General features: G+C 31.7%; 1 protein-coding gene across 1 annotated transcript; it reads left to right on the top strand.

Annotated features, from left to right (window-relative positions):
• The first annotated feature begins 16,944 nt into the window (after nucleotides 1-16,944).
• Nucleotides 16,945-20,241, top strand: LOC114278406 (zinc finger protein GAI-ASSOCIATED FACTOR 1). Its single transcript, XM_028220438.2, is given in 5 exon segments — nucleotides 16,945-17,977; nucleotides 18,075-18,471; nucleotides 18,571-18,770; nucleotides 19,257-20,001; nucleotides 20,003-20,241. Coding segments are annotated over 5 exon segments (1,536 nt in total). The 5' UTR covers nucleotides 16,945-17,829; the 3' UTR covers nucleotides 20,049-20,241.
• Nucleotides 20,242-20,845: the final 604 nt, after the last annotated feature.

Genomic DNA, 20,845 nt, shown 5'->3' with positions numbered 1-20,845 from the left:
ATCGCCGGAGTATCACCGGAAGTTCACCGGAGTGTTAAGAACGTTAATGGAAGTCGTCGGAATGTTCAGAATGTTCACTGGACGTTAAGAACATCACTGAAGACTCACTGGAATGTCTAGAATATTGCTGAAAAAAAAAAAAGAATAAATGGAGAAATTAGAGAAAAAAAACATAGCAAAATATGCTAAATATTGACAAACTAAAAGAAAAAAAAAATGAAACGACAAAAAGCAACATCAATGGAAAAAACATATATTATTTTTCAATTTTTGTAAGGTTTAAGCAAATAATCTCTGATATTGATCAAACTGAAAAGTAAGTTTTGAAACTGTAAAATGTTGCAGTTTCAAAGCAAAAATCTATTAAGCATTTATCCTTATTAATCAAACTGAAAAACATGTTATGAAACTGTAAAATTTTACAGTTTTAAAGAATGTTATGAAACTGTAAAATTTTACAGTTTTATACCATGATTCATTCCAGCACCAAAAAAATTTGAAACTGTAAAATTTTACAGTTTTTACCGCCTGTAACTAAAACCCGAAAACAACTTGTACAAAATTTGAAAATTTTCTCCATTAGAACAGAAAAAGAGAAGTGTATAGCAGAGAAAATGTAGAAAAAAAAAAAGATCGAAGGAGAAAGACGGATATAAATAGAGGATTATACTCCGACAACTATTTTTTGTTTAGATCTAGCCAAATCTGATGTAGATCTACATCAGATCTAAGTAGATCTACTCATATTCTTCGTCGGAAACATATCTTCTTTACCGTCGGTGAGGGTGAAGTAAAGAGTCGGCGGTCAGTGGTTGTCAGTGAATCCCAATCGATGGTAGTCGTCAGTCGTCGGTGACTATATATCGAAAAGAGAAAGAGAATAAACAAGATAAGGTTACCCATCAACGATCGCCGGAAATCACAAAGAGTAAAAGAGGTAGAGAAGAAGAGAGGCAGAGAAGAAGAATAACGTTATAAGACTTTTGGGTATCAACAAAAGGTTATGGGACTAAATAGACTACATATTTTTCAAAAAAGACTTCTCGATAATTTTTCCTTTATTAATAATAGATTTTTAGGTAAGCTTTGTTCACTTACTAGTATGATATGCTAGTGGTCTGTTTGATATTATAACATTTTTCAATTTATTGTGGGTTTGTAATTACTCCTCAATTAATTGACAAAAATATAAAAACACTATCTGAAGCAATAAGAAATTAATGAGGCAGAGTGTATAAATGTGAACTTCAATATAATATTATGATCTTTCTTACAAAATTTGCTTTCTACTCCACATATTATATATCCTATGTTTAGGGGTGAACAACGGATATATCGATTCGTCAAAATCGATCGAATCGAACTGATCCGTTGCATTTTGGACGGATGCGTGATAACGAGCGGACGGTTGTAGATTGATTTTTTCCAATCCGTCAATTTGGCGGATGGATGGCGGATTTGAGGTTCCTTTGGTCGCAACCGAACCGCCAAACCGCGAGCATCCTTAGTAATTTTTAAGACTTTGTGTTTTCAATTTGTTTAAATATTTTATTTGTGTTTTCAATTGAAAAATAGTTCAAATATTTTGTTGAAAAAAAAAATTCAACTTGAATATATTTTTTGAATTGAAAAAAATAAACGTATTATTTATCTATATTTTTTGATTTTTCAATCTAACTCTAAAAGTGATAAATAAAAAATATGATATATGCTGGTTGATTTTTGTTTTCAAAAACATATATAAATGTAACAATACAGAGACATACAATCTTTACTATTGCTCTGTTCATGATTTTGGTGGTTTGAATTGTTTTTATATTTTAAGAACCATAGATTGTAATACTTTATGTGGGTGAGGCATGCTGTGATTGTAACATGTGGATGAGACATGCAGTGATTGTGATAATCTAAAGTTTCAAACTTTCTTTATTTGGATGAGGCATGCAGTAATTGTAATACTTTTTAAGTCATTGACTTAATACTTTTTTTTTTTTTAGGAAGTGCACAAGTTGAACTATATTGAAAATTTATAAAATTTCAAACCGCCAAACCGATTCGCATCCATCCGTCAAACCGCCAATCCGCTCAATCCATATCTGCCGGATTAGCGGACGGATGCGGATTGATTTTTTCAAATCTGCCAATCTGGCAGACGGATGACAGATTAGAAGTTTTGTAACCGCAACCGATCCACGCCCACCCCTAGCTATGTCTATCTAATTGTTCCACTTTCTGATCTGTGATCAATATTGTCATCCAGTGGTCTAAATGAACACAATGGTTGTAAATCTTTCCTTCCTTAATGCTTGGTATTGTTTTGGCCTTTTTGTTTCTTAAAAAAAGAAAATTGACAACAACAAAAAAATGTTTGATATATTGTTTCCGAAACAATTTTTTCATTTTTTCATTTTTTTTTTTTGATAAACAAGAGTTATTGAATTTTTTATTATCAAGGATATAACCCGCATTCATATTGAGAATAATGGTCACCTATTGATCTCGAGTATTGTCTCCATCAAAATTGTAAACGTGATGGAATCATTTTTGGCTGCATCTGAATTGAAGGGTACAGTGAGGTTTATTGGTCTCACTTTTAGATCTCTTTTTGATAATTTAAATTATTAATATTTTAGGATTTATTGAGTATATTATCTTTGTAAAAAATCACGTCAATCGGATAACGAATATTATATATTTGAATTACTTTTTTTATGAACCGTTAATTTTCTGACCGTGTATTTTTTTCAGATAAAAGTGATCCGAATATATAGTATCCGTTATCCGATCGACGTGCTTTTTTTAAAATAATATACTCAACAAATTTTAAAATGTGAACAGTTTTAATTATCAAAAATAAATTCAAAAATAAGTCTAATAGACCGAACTGAACCGGACTATTCCAAATTCAGGCCGGAGAGAGTCCGGTCCCGTCATTTTTTTTCCTATTCAAAAAAATGTTAGAGCGGTCTTGGAGGATGTGCTGGCCCCCTCGTAAATCCTAGTTCATTTTCAAACCCTAAGTATGAACAAATGAAATTAATCAAGTGTTTATTGACTTGTGCTTAACATCGTACAGCATACGTCTCCTCAACTTTTATTCTCATCATAACAAAAAGAAAATGCATTGCCAAAAATAGGAGATATTAATGGGATGTTTAGGATGTTTTAAATAAATGTATTTTTTATTTTTTTATGAAATATGAGTTGAGTATGAATTAGATTTGAAGTGATGTGACTTAAATAAGATGATGTAATTTAAATAAGATGGTGACTTTTTGACTTTTTTAAGAGATAACAAACAAGACATTAGTCTTGTCCCATACTCCCCCCAAAAAAGAATTATATGTAGATTTTAATAGATAGATTTATTGTCTAAAAGGTCCTATAATAAGTAATGATGTTTTTCATCAAACATTATTAAAAAAACGTTATTAATTATTAATTTTTAGTTGCAATTTGAAAAAAATATTACAAAAAATGTCACTAATTATAAGTTTTAGCGACAGTTAAAAAATAATCGTCATAAAAAAAGTCACTATTTTTTAACTATTAGTGACAGTTTAAAAATTCATCACAGAAAAAGTTAGTAACTGTAAGTTTTAGAGACAATTTATAAAAATTGTGACCAAAAAAAAGTTATTAATTGTTAATTTTTAGTGACATATGCACAAAATATCAATTATTTTTTATGATAATTTTACTAAGGCTTTATGAGAATTAAGTTCAATTATTAGAACCTATTAGTAATTTATTTTAAAAAAAAGAAAAAGAAAAGGGTCAATCAATTTGATTCGTGGGCTACAACTCAAAAAGATTAAATTCAATAGACTGTTCACTTTTCCTTTCTTTCTTTTTCTTTTTTTTTTTTTTGTACAAAAAAAATTTATTAATTTTTGTAAGTTTCATTGAAGGTATAAAGATGCTTGAAACAAAATAATTGAACCTCAAGGAAGTTGGGTGGAGGATTCAAGGCATTGATGAGAAGATGAAATTGATCCATTAAACATGTGTTGTGAGAAGGGAATCAAAGTGCCGATGGGTTAGCTAAGTTGGGCGATGACCACCAAAAGCAGCTTGTGGTCACTACGGAGCCCTCAACGGATAATTATTTCATTTTGGATTATAAATATATAATATTTTATAGTATTGTGATTGATGGAAAATGTGAGTAGATGAAATATTGTCTTGGCTGATTGGAAAATATAAGGGATATATTAAATGATAATTGATTAAGGAATACAAATATGATATTAAGGAAACATTGAATAATTTTTCATCCCGAACTAAAATTAAGAATCTGTTGAGAGCTGATGTTTCGGGGATGGAGTATCACAGGGATTAACCTGTGATCCTCCCCTATTATTTTGTTGTTTTCATTCCGTTATACCTTAAAAAAAAAAAAAAAAAACAACAACAACAACAAAGAACCTCAAGTCCTTCCACTCAACCTTTACATGCACAAGCCAATTGGGTTGTTCAAACTTTGTAAATATCTTACACCAATAAATTTATGTGGGAGCCGAATAAGTAGAAGAGTCAGAATATGCGTACTTTAGAAATTAGATACTATCCGGCTTCATGTTGCGTGACTAGGAAGGCCGAATAGACGGAGGTCAGTGGCTCCGAATGAATAAAAGGGGAATGGGATAAAAGTAGGCTCAGGCCCTGAGGTCCAAAAAGTAAGTATAAATACAAGAACTATAGATTTAGAAGGGTATGTAAAAATCACTTGACAAAACTTAGCAAAGAAGCTACTCGGAGTATCTGAACTAACTTGTCCGTCGGAGTGCTAATTCCGGCACCCTCGACCGGAGTGTTTGTATTTTTTCAGATGACTAGCTGAGGATCACCAGCGTCTCCCAGGATCCGAAGAGTATTTCCGAACTACTTCTCCACAATTTATATAACAAACATACACATACATAGTATTATCCTAAATCTGTTTTAAGGAATATTATCCTAATTTCATATAACCAACATCAATTAAATTCAACTTGTTTTATGTTATTTTGATTGAAAATAAGATTTCATAATTATAGATCTTTATAGTATAATAGTTATTATTTCATTCTAGTCAAATGGTCTGGTGTTAGTTTTAATTTTTTCAGAACCTCAGTCCCAAACCCACCCTGAATTTGAACTAATCTAAGTGTGTCAACTCCCTAAGAAATTTGCCATGGCAAGAAATTTATACGTGGCGTCGTCTGGCAACTACATATTTTAATTAAAAAGTTATTATAAATTCTCACGTCACTCTCTCTATTTTTTTGTATATCTTTTTGTAAAAAGTCAAAAAATTACTAATATATACTTGTAACTATTTTAAAAGATATTATAATAATAACCACCATATATTGCTTTTTCTCACAACGATATAGAAATTAGGAGTTTTCTTAAGTGTGCAAGTGCACACCATGTGCCACTTACACAAAAAGTGTAAGTGTAAGGTGTAAGTATAAGTATAAGGTGTAAGTGTAAGGTGTAAGGTGTAAGTGGGTTGCACATGGTGTGCAACCTCAAAAAAGGTGTAAGTGTAAGGTTTAATTTTTTACAAAAGGTGTAAGTGTAAGGTGTAAGTGTAAGGTATAAGGTGTAAGGTGTAAGTTGCACACCATAACCAAACCCTAGAAATTATACCATTCAAGTATAATAAAGGGAAAGGCGTTGTAAGGTTTTTGTAATTAGCAATATCGTTTAACAAAATTCTTTTTAATTTTAATTTTATTTGCTTTTTGATTTCAGTGAAACCGTGAGTGTTTAGATGTGATTCCAATCTAAATTTGTAAATTGTGCCTGTGTAGAGGAGTTTATACTGACATTCCTTATCTTAAGCATTCCTTATTTGCCACTTCACTGACTATATACGGGGATCTCCGAAGTCAAAGTTGCTTGACCATTCGAGTGGTCGAGCGGTAATGTGGTTCATCCAGTATTTCTGCATGTGTTCTAAACTTTTAGGAAGTATATTTCACCACTTGAGCGGTGGATGTGCACTCGAGCTGTTGGCCTATATATTTGCACTATTTTTTAGTCACACCATTCGAGCGGTCTTCGCAACTTTGTTTAGTATAAAGTGCGGTATTTGTGATTTTTCTGGTTTAACCCATCTAGATTCTCAAAGAAAAGTGAAAAACAAGGTGTTCTATATTGGATGGTGGTTTATATGAGTTTTTTTAAAGTGATCGATTGGTCAATGAACTATATAGTGTCCAACATCAAAAGTTGTTTTCATTATTTTGTTCACATAAAGAGAGGTGTTCATCGGTCGATTTCAGAGAACTTGGGCTTAAAATTTTAATGAATTCTAGAGTGGCTCATCGTCGTGGATTCGATATCGGTGTTATGGATTCAACGTTGGACAAAGGAATTTTGATATGAAGACCGTGGCAAAAGAGGCACATCGGGTTTGATTCAATTCAAGCATGAATTTGCTAGGTAATCGAGGGATCTCATGTATAATTTCTTTTTATCTTCTTAGTAAATTGTTTTGTGAATTTAGCCCGTGATTTTTTTTATCACAATTAGATGAGTCCAATTGTGATTTTTTTTCACGTTAAATTGTTATGTCATTTTATCGTTGATTGTTTGATTGGAATTACTATTTATTGTTTAAAATTAAATTATAATCATAAATCAAAATTTCAGTAGTTTTTAATTTTTTTTTCAAGTATAATAATAATATTTATCATTTTTTTATACAAGATGTTGTGTTAATTCAACTACTTTAATAGCACTGACATATACATTAAGCCTCTGTTTGGGAAGTGTTGGACAATCTTCACTATATTTAAAAGATTTAATTCTATTTGTACAAAACAACAACTAGAATTTAAAGAAATAAAGAAAAGGAGAGAATTTGTTTGATTGTAAAAATCAAACTTGAAATAATAAATAAATAAATAAAAACAGATTTTATTTTGTTACAAAAACAAAATTAAAATCTGATTTAAATAAATAACAATAACATAAAAATTAATTAAATAACTTACTTGATTTAATTTCTTCGAATTATAATCTGATCAAGTCCAGTGTTTGACACTGTGTCCTTAAGACAGATTCGTCCTCTCCACGGTACTTTCAGAATGTGGACGTCTATCTCCCAGGATAAAATGATCTACTACAAACAATAGCAGCACTACAAATTGTTTGCTTTACGAACACACTAAGTGTTTGCACTCTTTCTTTCAGAAATAAAATGCAACAAAATGAAGAATAGAATAAGCAGAGGTGAAGTACGAAATTTCTGAATCAATTTAACATCAAATGAGGGTGGTTCTATTTATAGATGTAAAGGTGGCTCTAGGTTTTGAATTGAACAGGTATGAAACCTGTTAGTTTCGAATTTGAACAGATTTTGAATCTGTTGGGTTAATAATTCAAACAGATAAAAACGAGAAGGGCTCTGTTTGGATGAGCAAAAAATCCAAACCAGTTTAATTCTGTTTGAAAACGGGAAGGGCCTTGGTTGGATGAACAGTAAATCCAAACAAGTTTAATTTGAATTATGGATTTTATTTTACCAAAAATAAAATTAAATTCAAATGTTTTTGGCCCAAAAAGTTTAGAAGCCCACACCACGCCCAAGCCCAGCCCGCCCGACAGACGGCGGCAGCACGCGCGTGTGGTGATTTTTGGGTCCAATGGGTCTAGCCCATTTTGCCCATAACCTCTCCCTCTAAAACACTTGGGTACCCTTTGGGGCACACCCCAAGTATCTAACCCAAGCCTTATAAACCCTTTTAAAACTTCCCACAAAATCAATGTGGGACAAGCCAATTTACAACCTTAAGGAATTTCCACCAAAGCTCCATTTCTATGGAGCACACTTTGGCTTCAATTTCCCATTCACTCGGTAATGGTTTTGAGCAACCAAATATACCACGTGAATCACAACGCGGCATAGAACGCGTTACCACTTTGACCCAAGTAAATCGACACACGGGGCCCACCTAAAAAATAGACCAAACTTGAGAAAAAATTCTGGTTTTACCCAGAATTTTTTCTACCATTTCCAACAGGGAGTGGGTTGGCTTTTTGACTTTTTTGACTATATGAGCCTGGGCTCAAAAGCTTAGTTTGGGAAAGGCTTTTGGCTTTTTGGCTTTTTTGATTTTTCTGTGAGAGAAGAGTGTAATGATTATGGGGTTGGATGGGATGTTTTGTCTGTTGTGGCTCATGAGCCTATTCTGTCTTTTATGGCTCATTGAGCCAAAAAAGCCCAATGAGCCCGAGCCAAACCAACCCTAAATCATACACACTTCAGTGTAATACTGGGATTCTTGAAAAAGGAGATTCTCATTCTTCATTGGCTTTGGTGGACTTAGTTGGCTATTTTAATTAGTTATTCGATTTTTTTATTATTTTAATTTAAATAAATTAGTTGTATTTAGAAAGTTGATTGATTTTTTTTGTAGTTAATTTGATAGTTGTGAGAGATAAAATAAAACGATTATAGATTAAATGTAACATTTTATCTTATTAACTACAGTATTTTAGTCTATTTTATCATTTATGCTGGATTTGGTTGAAGATTTAGGAAGAGATTTGGAAAGGAAAAAAAAAATAATAAAAAAAAAAAAGAATAAAATATACTTACATTTCATCTAATTTTATATACATTTTTCTTTTTCCATTCAAAATTTCGCAACTAAACACAAGGTCAATATGTTATTTTAACCCAAGTCTCTTTACAAACACTCCACATAGATTCATGGCATTCAAATGTTGCCCAACCGCTGGCTCAGCTTTGTACATAAATCTGATTTTTAAATATGTAATCTTTTATACTAAATTTTTACTCAAATTTAAAATCTTAACAGAAGTTAAAGATTCTCAGAGTTAAAAAGATTTGGAGAGCGACTTATCAATATAGCAATTTAAAACGAGGGGGAGGGGGGACCATTGATGATCAAAACAAATAAAATGAAAATTTTAGAGGACCCCATGGGAGTGCCTAAAATAATAAAGAGTTTGAAACTACAAAAAGCAATGCACTCAAAAAGTCAAAATACAAAATATAATGATGGAAAATTGGAGGAGGGACCCCAATGCCTCTGCCGGCTTTTTTTGGTTGTGTGTCATGTTTCACCCCCTCCAACTACTGCTACTACTATTTTGTACTCAAATCAAATCTTATCCTCACTTGATAGGAAATTCCATATATAAATTAAATAATACTAATGTTATTATTTTATATTATTATATAGTCTATTATTATAATATTAATCTATGTCACGTGCTAGATCGCGTACTTGAGACTCTAGTTAGGGGTGAGCAGCGGATATATCGATCCGTCAAAACCGACCGAACCGAACCGATCCGCCACATTTTGGACGGATGCGTGATGATGAGCGGACGGTTACGGATTGATTTTCTCCAATCTGCCAATTTGGCGGACGGATGGCGGATTTGAGATTTTTTGGCCGCAACCGAACCGCCAAACCGCCAAATCGCGAGCACCTGTAGTAATTTATAAGACTTTGTATTTTCAATTTGTTTAAATATTATGTTTGTGTTTTCAATTGAAAAAGAGTTTAAATATTTTGTTGAAAAAAAGTTTTCAACTTGAATATATTTTTGAATTGAAAAAAATAAACATATTATTCATCTATATTTTTTAGTTTTTAAATCTAACTCTAAAAATAATAAATAAAAAATATGATATATGCTGGTTGGTTTTTGTTTTCAAAAATATATGTAGATGTAACAATATAGAGACATTCAATCTCTACTACTGCTCTGTTTATGGTTTTGGTGGTTTGAATTGTTATTATATTTTAAGAATCACAGATTGTAATACTTTATAGGGACGAATCATGCTGTAATTGTAATATGTGGATGAAGCATACAGTGATCGTGATATTCTAAAGTTTCAAACTTTCTTTCTTTGGATAAGGCATACAGTGATTGTAATACTTTTTTAAGTCATTGACTGTAATATTTTTTTTTTCTTTTTTTTTAAGGAAGTGCACAAGTTGAATTATGTTGAAAATTTATAAAATTTTAAACCGCCAAACCGATTCGCATCCATCCGTCAAACCGCCAATCCGCTCAATCCACATCCGCCGGATTGGCGGACGGATGCGGATTGATTTTCTTCAATCCGCCAATCTGGCGGACGGATGGCGGATTGGAGGTTTCGTAGCCGCAACCGACCCGCGCCCACCCCTAACTCTAGTTGTTTAACAATGGACGTGTTACCAATTCATGTTTACATTGAGAAAAAGTTATTGGTTGCTTTTGGCCATTGTCGAATGGGTTATCTAATGCTTATGTGATTAGTATAAATAATGGTCTTTAAGTACTTTAAATTAGTATTTAATCCTACAACATTGGGTGTGATATGTTTTTATTTGTGTTGGGGCAATTCTTTCATGGCAAACAATACTTTTTCCTAACATGATATGATTTCTATTTATTTACTTATTCACCAGTTGATTGTTATAATGACTCCGTTTGGTAAAATTATGGAAAATTGATTATAGTTTATACTTAACAGCTTATAACTTATAATTGTGAACATAAATTAATTTTTGACTTATAAATTAAGTTTCTCCTCCCTCCGCTCTAAGAATAAGTTGATTTTTGATTTACAAAAAAATATAAACTGTATTGTTAAGTTGAACCAAACACATTAAAATAGTTTAAATTAGAGTAAAAGCTGAAATAAGCTCTACCAAATAGGGCCAATGAAATGAAGGAAATTAAGGGAACTATCTCTATTTTCATAAGGTTGCAACATATCATTTAAATTTAAAATCAACAATATACCATTAAAATTTTAAAATATCTTTTAATTATGTTTCAATTTAAAAATAAAAATAGGTTGACATGGCTTTTTTCATAATCATTCATTATGAAATGGACATTTACATTATATTCATTTAACGGTGAACATCTAACTCTTGAATGGAGTAAATTTAAGGAGAGAACCAATACAAAATTAAAGGTTATTTCAACATAAGTTTCTATCATACTAAAGTACAATTTTTTAAATTTTATGGTAGAGAGTGCTTATTTTATCATATGAAAAGAGTTATCTTGCTTATTAAATTAAAAGGGCATGTGTTTCTTGTTTCTAAAAAATTTCTTTCCTCATTTTATGTTTTTTTTTTTAAAACCACATAATAATGCAAAACATTTATTAAGAAACTTAAAATAACTATACATTCTTTATGAGAGTCTGTGACACAAAGAATGTATAAGCACTTTAGTTTTGCTAGTCCATGTAATTGCGATTTTTGTTAACAAAACTTTTTCACTAATTATAAAATATCTTTCAAATTTTTTTTACCTACTTTCAAAATAATTTTTATCCAAATTCTAATACTACTATTTAGTTAGCATTTGATTTAAAAATTACAACTTTATTTGGTTTGATTTTCATAATCTATTTAAAAAAAATTAAAAATTAATTTGATGAAAAAAAAAAACTCACTATTTTCATATACTTTTATTTTTTAAAAGGCATAAATAATTTTAAAAATTCAAAAATATCTTTTTGATTTTTATTTTTGTTAAACTATATTCTTTTTTTTTTTAATTTTCAAAATAATTTCTGAAAACCAAACTATGATTCTACATAGTCACTATTTGACATCTCCTATAAAAGTACATTTTTTTTAATCTTTTTTTTTTAAATCACGTCACCTCTCTATTTTTTTCACATCTTTTTATAAAAAAGTCAAAAAATTATTTAAATTATCCAAAATACCCTTATAATTTGCCTGGAAAATCATGAACAGTAATTCTACAATTCCATAACTTTTATTCGAATTTTAACCAAAAACATAAATTTATGGGTCGAATTCATTTGATCCTTGAACTGACACAATACCAACCACAATACCCACAAAAAATCTGGATTGAATTTTCTGAAACGGTAGGATCAATCAATCATGACAAAGAGAAGCACAACCCAATTAAAAGATCTCAACATTTCCTAATAATTGTTGGGATTATGGAGTTGTTTTTTGTTTGCAAGTCCTAACAGCTAGTCGTTGTTTTGTAAGGATCAATACTGCCAAAAGAAAAGTCGAAGTAAATTGAAGGATAGAGAGAAGTGTCAATTTTAACTTTAATATTAGGGTTATTTTGGAAATATGATTAAAAATTATCTTTCAATTTTTAATCCATTTTTAATCACATTATCTTTTATATTTTTTATACATTTTTTTTAAAAAATACAGAAAATTAAAAAAATCAACTTTTAACCATCTTTTCAAAACAATCTTTATTGTTATTGTGGGGTTTCCTACGGTCTACCTGCACTGTCACTGTCGCTGTCTCACTACTGTATAGTAGTCATTTGGGAAGTTGGGTTAGGGTGAGTTAGGATAAAAATAGTCACAAAAATATAAAATATGTTTTTTATCCTCAGGCTAAAAGTTATCATATCTAAATTATAATCATTTCATTTTTTCTCTTAAAAAAGTCAAGAAGTCAAAAAAATCCATCCCAAACGAGATTTTTAGCCTTGGGTTAAAATAACCAAAAAATCAAAAAGTCAAAAAAGTAATCCACATCCTAAACAAAAACCTGTCTCCAAAATTTGTTTTTTAAGCATAATATGATGAAATTGAGCATTTCATCAAATAAATGGTGAAAAAAAATGCATCAAGGTAGAAGTAGACTCATAGTCAGTGGGTTGGGGTGAACAGAGAGACAATATACCTTATATAAATTGATGAATGTGATCGGAATACAACTCAAAAGTGTCCAACCCATCTAAACTGTCAAAATTAGTTGTGTTCTCATCCAAAAATGGTTCATTACTTAACCAATATGGAGTTGGTCCTGTCTCTCACCTTATTTGACAGACAAGGTTGGTGTGGATTTTAAATTCCTGGGGTGAAGTATAAATACACCCTTTTGAGATTGATTTAAAATGTGACTTTTTTTTATAATTTTAAAAATTACAAATATTCATTTGTTAGAATTTTTTATTTAATAGAATTAATATAAAAAAATAAAATTTTTAACTATTTTTTGTACAATAATAAAATTACATGAATTGTTAATTATAATTTAATTTTGTTATTATTAAATACCGTTAATTGACTTTATAATTTATTAATAAAATGAGTCAATTGTTATGTAATTAGAAACTTAAAAGGATATGATGTAATTTTTAAAACCTATGATAAATTATTCTATTAATTTAAAAAATATAACATAAAAAGACACTCATCAATTTCTTAGATATTGTTTTTATATAGTTTGGAGTACAAAATATTTTGAGTCTTGCTAATGTGTATTTTTAAACACAAAGGGTTAGTTAAGTGATAAAAACTCGAGGATTAGATTCATGATCTCAAATTTGAGTCACTCAATAATTTACTGGAATTTTATCCGATCGTTGAATTCAAAACTCAAAAATTACGCTCATTTTTTTGCACAAAGTGTAATACAATCGTTTTAAGTCTCTACTCCCGCCAACAAGACTCAAAATAATTTGAAATTACTGAAAATGTCTATTTTCTTTTCTTTTCTTTTATTTTTTTATTTAATGGAGCACTGTTGTTAGGAAGATTAAAAATAATACTCATTAAAATTTGAGAATATAGTATCATAAAACTAAAGTGGAAAGAAGGCTCAAATTGGTCAACTTTAATAATAAATAATAATAATAAAAAGAAAAATACTTGAGAGCACTAATTAGGGGGCAGTGGGTCCCGTCATTAATGATGTGATGTTTTGGTCTTGGAGTTGTGTTTTTTTTTTTTTTACTTTTTTAATGCATTAGTGCTATTAGTGGTGATGTTTTTAGTGGGATGAATCATTGTTGTAATAAAAAGAGGTTGTTCATCACTTTCTACCTGCAATAAATTTAAATATTTTATACAATTAAATTAATTGAAGAGAACATGCTTCATTTAGGCCACATATTTATTGATACAGGTCTTAGGTAATCTTTAATACTTAGTTTAATTGATTAGGCTTACTAATAGTTTAATTGGACATGCTTTCATTTTATTCTTCATTTTATTACCAAATTAAAATTAGATGCATAGAAATGTGCAAGAACAATGGATAGAAGTGAGCCTGCAAATTATGAAATGTGTAGTAGCGTTACTCATTATATTGGGCCCATATTTATTATTGTCTGTTTAAGTTTTTTTCTTTTTTGGTACTACTCATTCAGATTATTAGAGAAAAAGGTGTGAACAGATAAGCACCGTGAAAATGGAGTACGTGTTAGAAAACTATTGGTTTGTTTAAAACAAAAAATTGTTTGGAAACTATTGGTCAGTTTACAAAAGAAAAAAGAAAGTTTGTAAATTGAATAGAATATAGCTAAAACACATAAATTTTTTTTTGTATTAGGTTGATGTGATGATTTTACATTATTTTATTCTAAAATTAAAAATTTATCAAAATTATTTTATTTTCAAGAATATATATACCAAATCTTTCCCATGATAAATTTTATATACAAATTTTATTTATAAATTTACCCCATTTCAAGTTCAAAGACTTTACAAACATAACTAGGGGTGTGTGCGGTGCGATTTGAACAGTTTAAGAATAAAATTATAAATCGAATGGCAGATTAACGAATTGATAAATCCTGATTTTGGCGATTTTGATAAGATTGATAAATTAAAAAATATTCTTTAATCTATCGATTCCACCAAGTGTGTTTGTTTTGATGATAGTGAGAGAGATAATATAATAATGAGATTGTTAATTTATTTTTATATTAAATAAAATATATATTTCTATATTAAAAAAATTCTAAAAAAATTTACAAATAATAGATTACACTTGGGTATAAGAAAAAAATACACTTATTTTTTCAATCCGTTCACTATTTTTTCAATCCCATGCTTTTCCAGGAAAAACTAAGCTCACTGTCATATATCATTAACAATCTCATTAGACTAATAGTCCAATAGAGTATAAGGTTTACCAACTAGCCATGTGTCAGGTGGCCTCACTAGCAATCCAATCCCCTCAATGAGCCAATAAAACAAACATTCCCTTTGTGAATTTAATTATAATAGTCAATTTTTTAAAATACATAAATTGTAAAAAAAAATTATAAAAAAAGAGATGTCTCTAATTTTATTTTGGCTTTTTTTGAAAAGTAAGTTAAAAGTTGAATTTTTTTTTGACTTTTTTAATTTTTTTTATTTAAAATTTATGTAAAAAAATAGAGAGGTGGTATAATAAAAAAAAAACAAAAAAAATTGACTTTTTAACTACCAAAATAGGCCTTTATCTTATTTGTTTAATAAACATATTTTTATATCATATTTGATTTATCATTTTTATATCATATTTGATTTATCATATAAATAAATGATGGATCCATTAAACTTATAAATGTAGCGATAACAATCTCCATTAAAAACAAAATATGATATAAAACGATCATTACTAATGGAGGTTGGTTCAAGTGGAAAGTGATTTGGGTCGCTTAAGTAAAGGTCTCGAGTTCGAGCCTTTGTGGATGCAATAAATCCTTTTGGGAGAGGACCTCGTATTTGCGCCTGGCAGCTTCCTTAACAGATTAGTCCTGGGTAAGGATACCGTGGGAGACCGGAAAAAAAATATAAAATGATCATTATTATAATATTTTTAATATTAATTATTATTTTTTGTACTTTTTATTAACAATATTTATAAAATACATAATAATTTTTTTTATAAAAATTATGCATTTTATTAATAAAATATTTTTTATTTGAATTATTTACATAAAGACTCCATAAATTGTTAAGAAATATTACTTTAACCCCCTAAATTTTAAAAACATACAAATTAACCTCCTAAACTATTAAGAAATACTTACTTTACCCTATAAATTACAAACGCGCACAAAAATCTCTAACCAACTTTACCCTTTAATTATAAACGCACACAATTTAAATACTTGCTTTACCCTTTAATTAATTATGTTAGGAGGTCTAATTTGTAAACTTTTATAATTTAAAGAGTAAAATAATACTTTTTAATATTAATTAAAAAAATTAATTTATATACTTTTATAATTTATAAAATTAAAATAATAATTAAAGAAATTAATTTATATAATTTTATAATTTATGAAATCAAAATGATCAAGGAGGTTTTCGTATAAGCGCATCCGCATCAAATTTTTTACAAGCATCAACATCAAATTGTTCTCCATCAGTCTCAATATTTTTTTTATAAATTAACTTTTTGTTAAATTTGTCACAGTACTTCAACAATTTTGTTAAGCCACTGTTCATTAGTTACATAATTTTTTATTATATTTTTTGGAGCAAAACTAGGCCAAAAATCTTTAAACTGATTGTCCACTCGGATATCTCGTGAGTGCCTGTAGTAGAAGAAGAAAAATGCCCAAAATTAGCCTAACCGGTCGACCGGCCGGTCAACGACAAATTTTTTTTTTAAAAAAAAAATTATTTAGATGGTATTTCATCAATTTAATAAAATAAAAAATAAAAAATAACAAATACAATAGGAAATTAATATTTTAATAAAATTGAATTCGAATAGAATATTTGATACAGTGAGTACTAAAAAAATAAGGGCAAATTACATATACACCCCTCCAGGTTTGGTTAAATTACAGATACCCCCCTGAGGTTTCGGAAATTACATCCCGCCCCCTGAGGTTTGTATTTTCATAACAATTTACCCCCTGAGGTTTCTATTTCATAACAAATTACCCCCTAATTTCTTATGCAAATATAGCATTCAGGGGGGAATTCGTAATTTCTCAAACCTCAGGGGGGTATCTGTAATTTTGCCAAACCTGGAAGGGTGTATATGTAATTTGCCCAAAAAATAACTAATTATAATAACAAAAATAAATTTTAAGTTATAATTTAATTCAAAATTTGTCGAGACTGATCCGAATACTCTAAATAAATTAATCACTTAGAACAGGCTTCACTAAACGACAAAGACCACCTACCAATAAATCCGAGTCACAATCGGACCGCCCCAAACGAACCCACACACTTGGCTCCTCAACTCCCTCCCTCCCAAGCCAAGTGCCCCCTTAATATCATTCCATATCAGTAACCCTGGTTAACCCCACTGGTTCAAAAAACTAACCATAGTTATATCTCAAACACATCTTTATTTACTTCTTTTTCCATCTATTATTTTATTTTATTTTACTTTTATACAAATTTTTTCTATTATTTTATTTTTATACAAATTTTAATTAATTATGATTTTTTTCCTCTGAAAAGTAAACCAGAAAGGTGAAGACGACCCAACTCGGAAGACTTTTGCAATCTCTCTCTCATCCCTTCGAACTCTCTCTCTATATTCCCCAAATTTTGTCGTCGTCGTGGAGTTGCGGAACCCTCCTTCTCCTCCTTCTTCTTCTTCTTCTTCTTCTTCTTCTTTGCGGCACTTGAATCGGTTTGTTTCTCTGATTTTCTTGTCCGAATATCGGATTTCATGGGAGGGTCGTTGTCGACTGGGAGCTGAACAGAGCAGAGGAGTTGGATTTCAGGGGTCTGACTTTTCATAAAGCTCACGAATTTAGGCGAAGGTCCTCATTCTTGGTTCGATTTCATTCAATTTGAGCGTTGGTTGGTACTGCTTCGCCCGTGGTCAGTTTTCCGCCAGCCCTTGTTTTTCTGGGTCTTCCATCTTTTTCCGAGCTAATAGTTGATTTTGATTCTTGGGTTTTGTTAATTAGCTTTTTTGTTGATCTGGGTTTGCGTCTGAACTTGTTAATAGCTGGTAGTTAGTGATGAAGAAAAAGCAAAATTGACTGGTAGATAGAAGGAGATTCGAGTCGAAACCCTAGAAAAATGTCCTAGATTTCCCTTTTTTTGACTACCCAGTAAAAGCCCTAGATAAACAAATTCGATTCCCATGCCGGTCGACTTAGATAACTCGTCCGCCATGAATGATTCCACCGCTTCCGGCGAAGCTAGCGTCTCTTCATCAGGGAATCAAATAGTTCTTCCAAACCCACCACCAGAAAAAGAAAAGAAGAAGAGAAATCTCCCCGGAATGCCAGGTAAAATCACCAAGCTAACCCTTCAAAATCTCCAATCGAATGGTGGTTCATATAGTCACGTTGAATTGAAATTGTGTCATTTTTATTTCTTTTTCAGATCCAAATGCAGAGGTGATTGCTCTGTCCCCAAAGACTCTAATGGCGACAAATCGATTCATTTGCGAAATCTGCAACAAAGGGTTTCAGCGTGACCAGAATTTGCAGCTCCATCGGAGGGGACACAACCTTCCATGGAAGCTCCGGCAGAGATCAAGCAAAGAGGTTCGCAAAAGAGTCTATGTATGTCCCGAGCCGTCTTGTGTTCATCACGACCCTTCGCGAGCATTGGGCGACCTCACTGGGATAAAGAAGCACTTCTGCAGAAAGCACGGCGAGAAGAAGTGGAAATGCGAGAAGTGCTCGAAGAAATACGCGGTTCAGTCCGATTGGAAAGCTCACTTGAAGGTCTGTGGAACCAGAGAGTACAAATGCGATTGTGGGACTCCGTTTTCAAGGTTGTTTATCTATTCATCTCCTTTAAATTCTCTGTTTTTTAATCCTCTGTTTTCAGTGTTATGGGTTTCTGAAATTGGTTTCATTTTGGTTGTTTGAAGGAGAGATAGCTTTATCACGCACAGAGCCTTCTGTGATGCGTTAGCAGAGGAGAGTGCTAAAGCCAAGACAGTAGTAGTGGCAGCTGCAAGCACAGATGAGGACCCAAAACTACAGTCTGTTGCTTCATCGCCGCCGCCACCACCAGCTCTGCCTCCGTCATCGACTGTGATGTCCTCTGTTTTACCCATTCAAAATCCAGGTATTGATGAATTTGCAATTTTTAGTTTGGATTTTGTCGGATTCGTTTTAGTTAAAAACAAAAGCAACAAAAAATTCTCTGTTGGTTATTTATTTGGATCTTGGAGTTTAGTTGTTTTTTTGTCCTTTACCAATCTTTGTTCTCTTCTGCATATATCCATCATAAGACTGATCTGAGATTTTGAGAGGCATGAACTAGAAAGTAATAAGAAATAAAGCAGATTCATGGTATTTGTATGCAATCTTGGATAAAGAGAAGACAATAACACTTAAGTGATTCAAAAGCTAAAAAAAAGAGAAGTGGATGTTGAGAAAGGAGACCATTATTGATTCTTCCTTTACTTCAAATATAGTTCTTTAATGTGAAAAGCCTAACTTTCTATCTCTTAACTTTCTATGTAGATCTCTTTACTCTGTAGATTGGTAGGTGATCCTTTTCTTTTTCTTTCTTTCTTCAAATATAATCCTATTGTTTCTATTATTACAGATACAGAGTTGCCGGAAAATCCCAATCCCACCCAGATCTTAGATGATGCACCGGTAACAACTGGCTTAACCGGAAGCTGTAGCAGTACTAGCAGCTCAAGTAGCAATGGAAGTACAAGCAGTGGTGTATTTGCTAGTTTGTTTGCATCTTCAACAGCTTCAGCTAGTTTACAGCCTCCAACTATCGGATTTACCGACCTAATCCGAGCCATGGCTCGTCCTGAACATGCACCTGATCTCACACCATCTTCATTCACAGAACCCATTTCTCTGTGTCTCGCCACCAATCACGGGTCGTCAATTTTCGGCACTGCAGGGCAAGAGCGTAGGCAGTATGCTCCGCCACCCCAGCCAGCACTTTCTGCTACAGCATTGCTACAGAAAGCTGCTCAGATGGGAGCAGCTGCGACCAATGCATCATTGCTTCGGGGATTTGGGATTGTTTCATCGACATCTTCATCTGGGCAGCAACAGGAGTTGGATCGGAGGCAAATTGAGCCGCCAGAGAGTGGATCTCTGGTAGCAGGGCTTGGACTTGGGCTTCCATGTGATGGGGGTTCTGGTCTGAAGGAATTGATGATGGGGACCCCATCTGTGTTTGGTCCCAAGCAGGCAACCCTTGATCTTCTTGGGCTGGGGATGGCTGCCGGTGGTGGCCCAACTAGCGGCTTATCGGCTCTGATGACCTCAATTGGTGGTGGCTTTGATGTTGCCGCAGCAGCAGCGGCAGCATCATATGGTGGAGGAGAATTCACCGGAAAAGACATGGGAAGAAGCTCATGACAAGGGATGAGAAAGTTCTCAGAGAAAGGAAAACTGCTTGTAGGTCTTGGGTAGGGTGGTGTACAATTTACAGGGGCATAAGGTCTTTTGTTTGGTTTGATATTTTGCAGATTAAAATTTGGTTAAGATATAATTAATGTAATATAAATGTCCTTGCGGAGTGGAGGTAAGCATGAGACCAGAGGCAGTTGGGTCTTCTTTTATTATTGTTCTGCTGCCTTAATTGGCAAAGACATTTTGTTTATGTGGTGTAGTAATAGCTCCATTATGTCCACCAAAAATATAAAATAAAATAGTACTTAATGAAAATGTAACTGTATGTAGACCCGTGCACAGTGATGAGAATATTCAAATATAGGAATCTTTTGGGTATGATTTTGATTTTATGATTGAAAATGCATTTGAACAAATTTTATTGAGGAAATTTCATGCCGTTCTGGGGATGAAGGCACCTTGAATCCTGGTTGAATTTTGACCCCCAATAAATTTATTTGTTTTGTATGCTCTAAATAAAATAAGTGGGTCAGTATTTTGTCAGTTTCACACAAAAAATGGATCCTACCCAAAGTCGGTGATGTTATTAGACTTGAAGCGAGTTGTGGAACGTTGTCCCCAACCCTTCAAAAATGGATTGGACTTCCTTTCCGAGTTCAGCCTATCGGGCTTAACATATGGTTTAGTTTGATGATTTGCTAAATTTGTACTACTGTTTTTGGGTTATATTTGATTGGGGGATTTTAAAAGATATTTGAAAAGAAAAGAAAAAAAAAAGATAGGTGAAATGTGAATAAGGTGACGTTTGGCAAG

This window comes from Camellia sinensis, chromosome 1, assembly GCF_055761805.1.
Source record: "Camellia sinensis isolate YWXY chromosome 1, ASM5576180v1, whole genome shotgun sequence".
Classification (NCBI taxonomy): Eukaryota; Viridiplantae; Streptophyta; class Magnoliopsida; order Ericales; family Theaceae; genus Camellia; species Camellia sinensis.
Note: the sequence above shows the minus strand (reverse complement) of the source record. Positions and strands in the feature narration are given on the sequence as shown.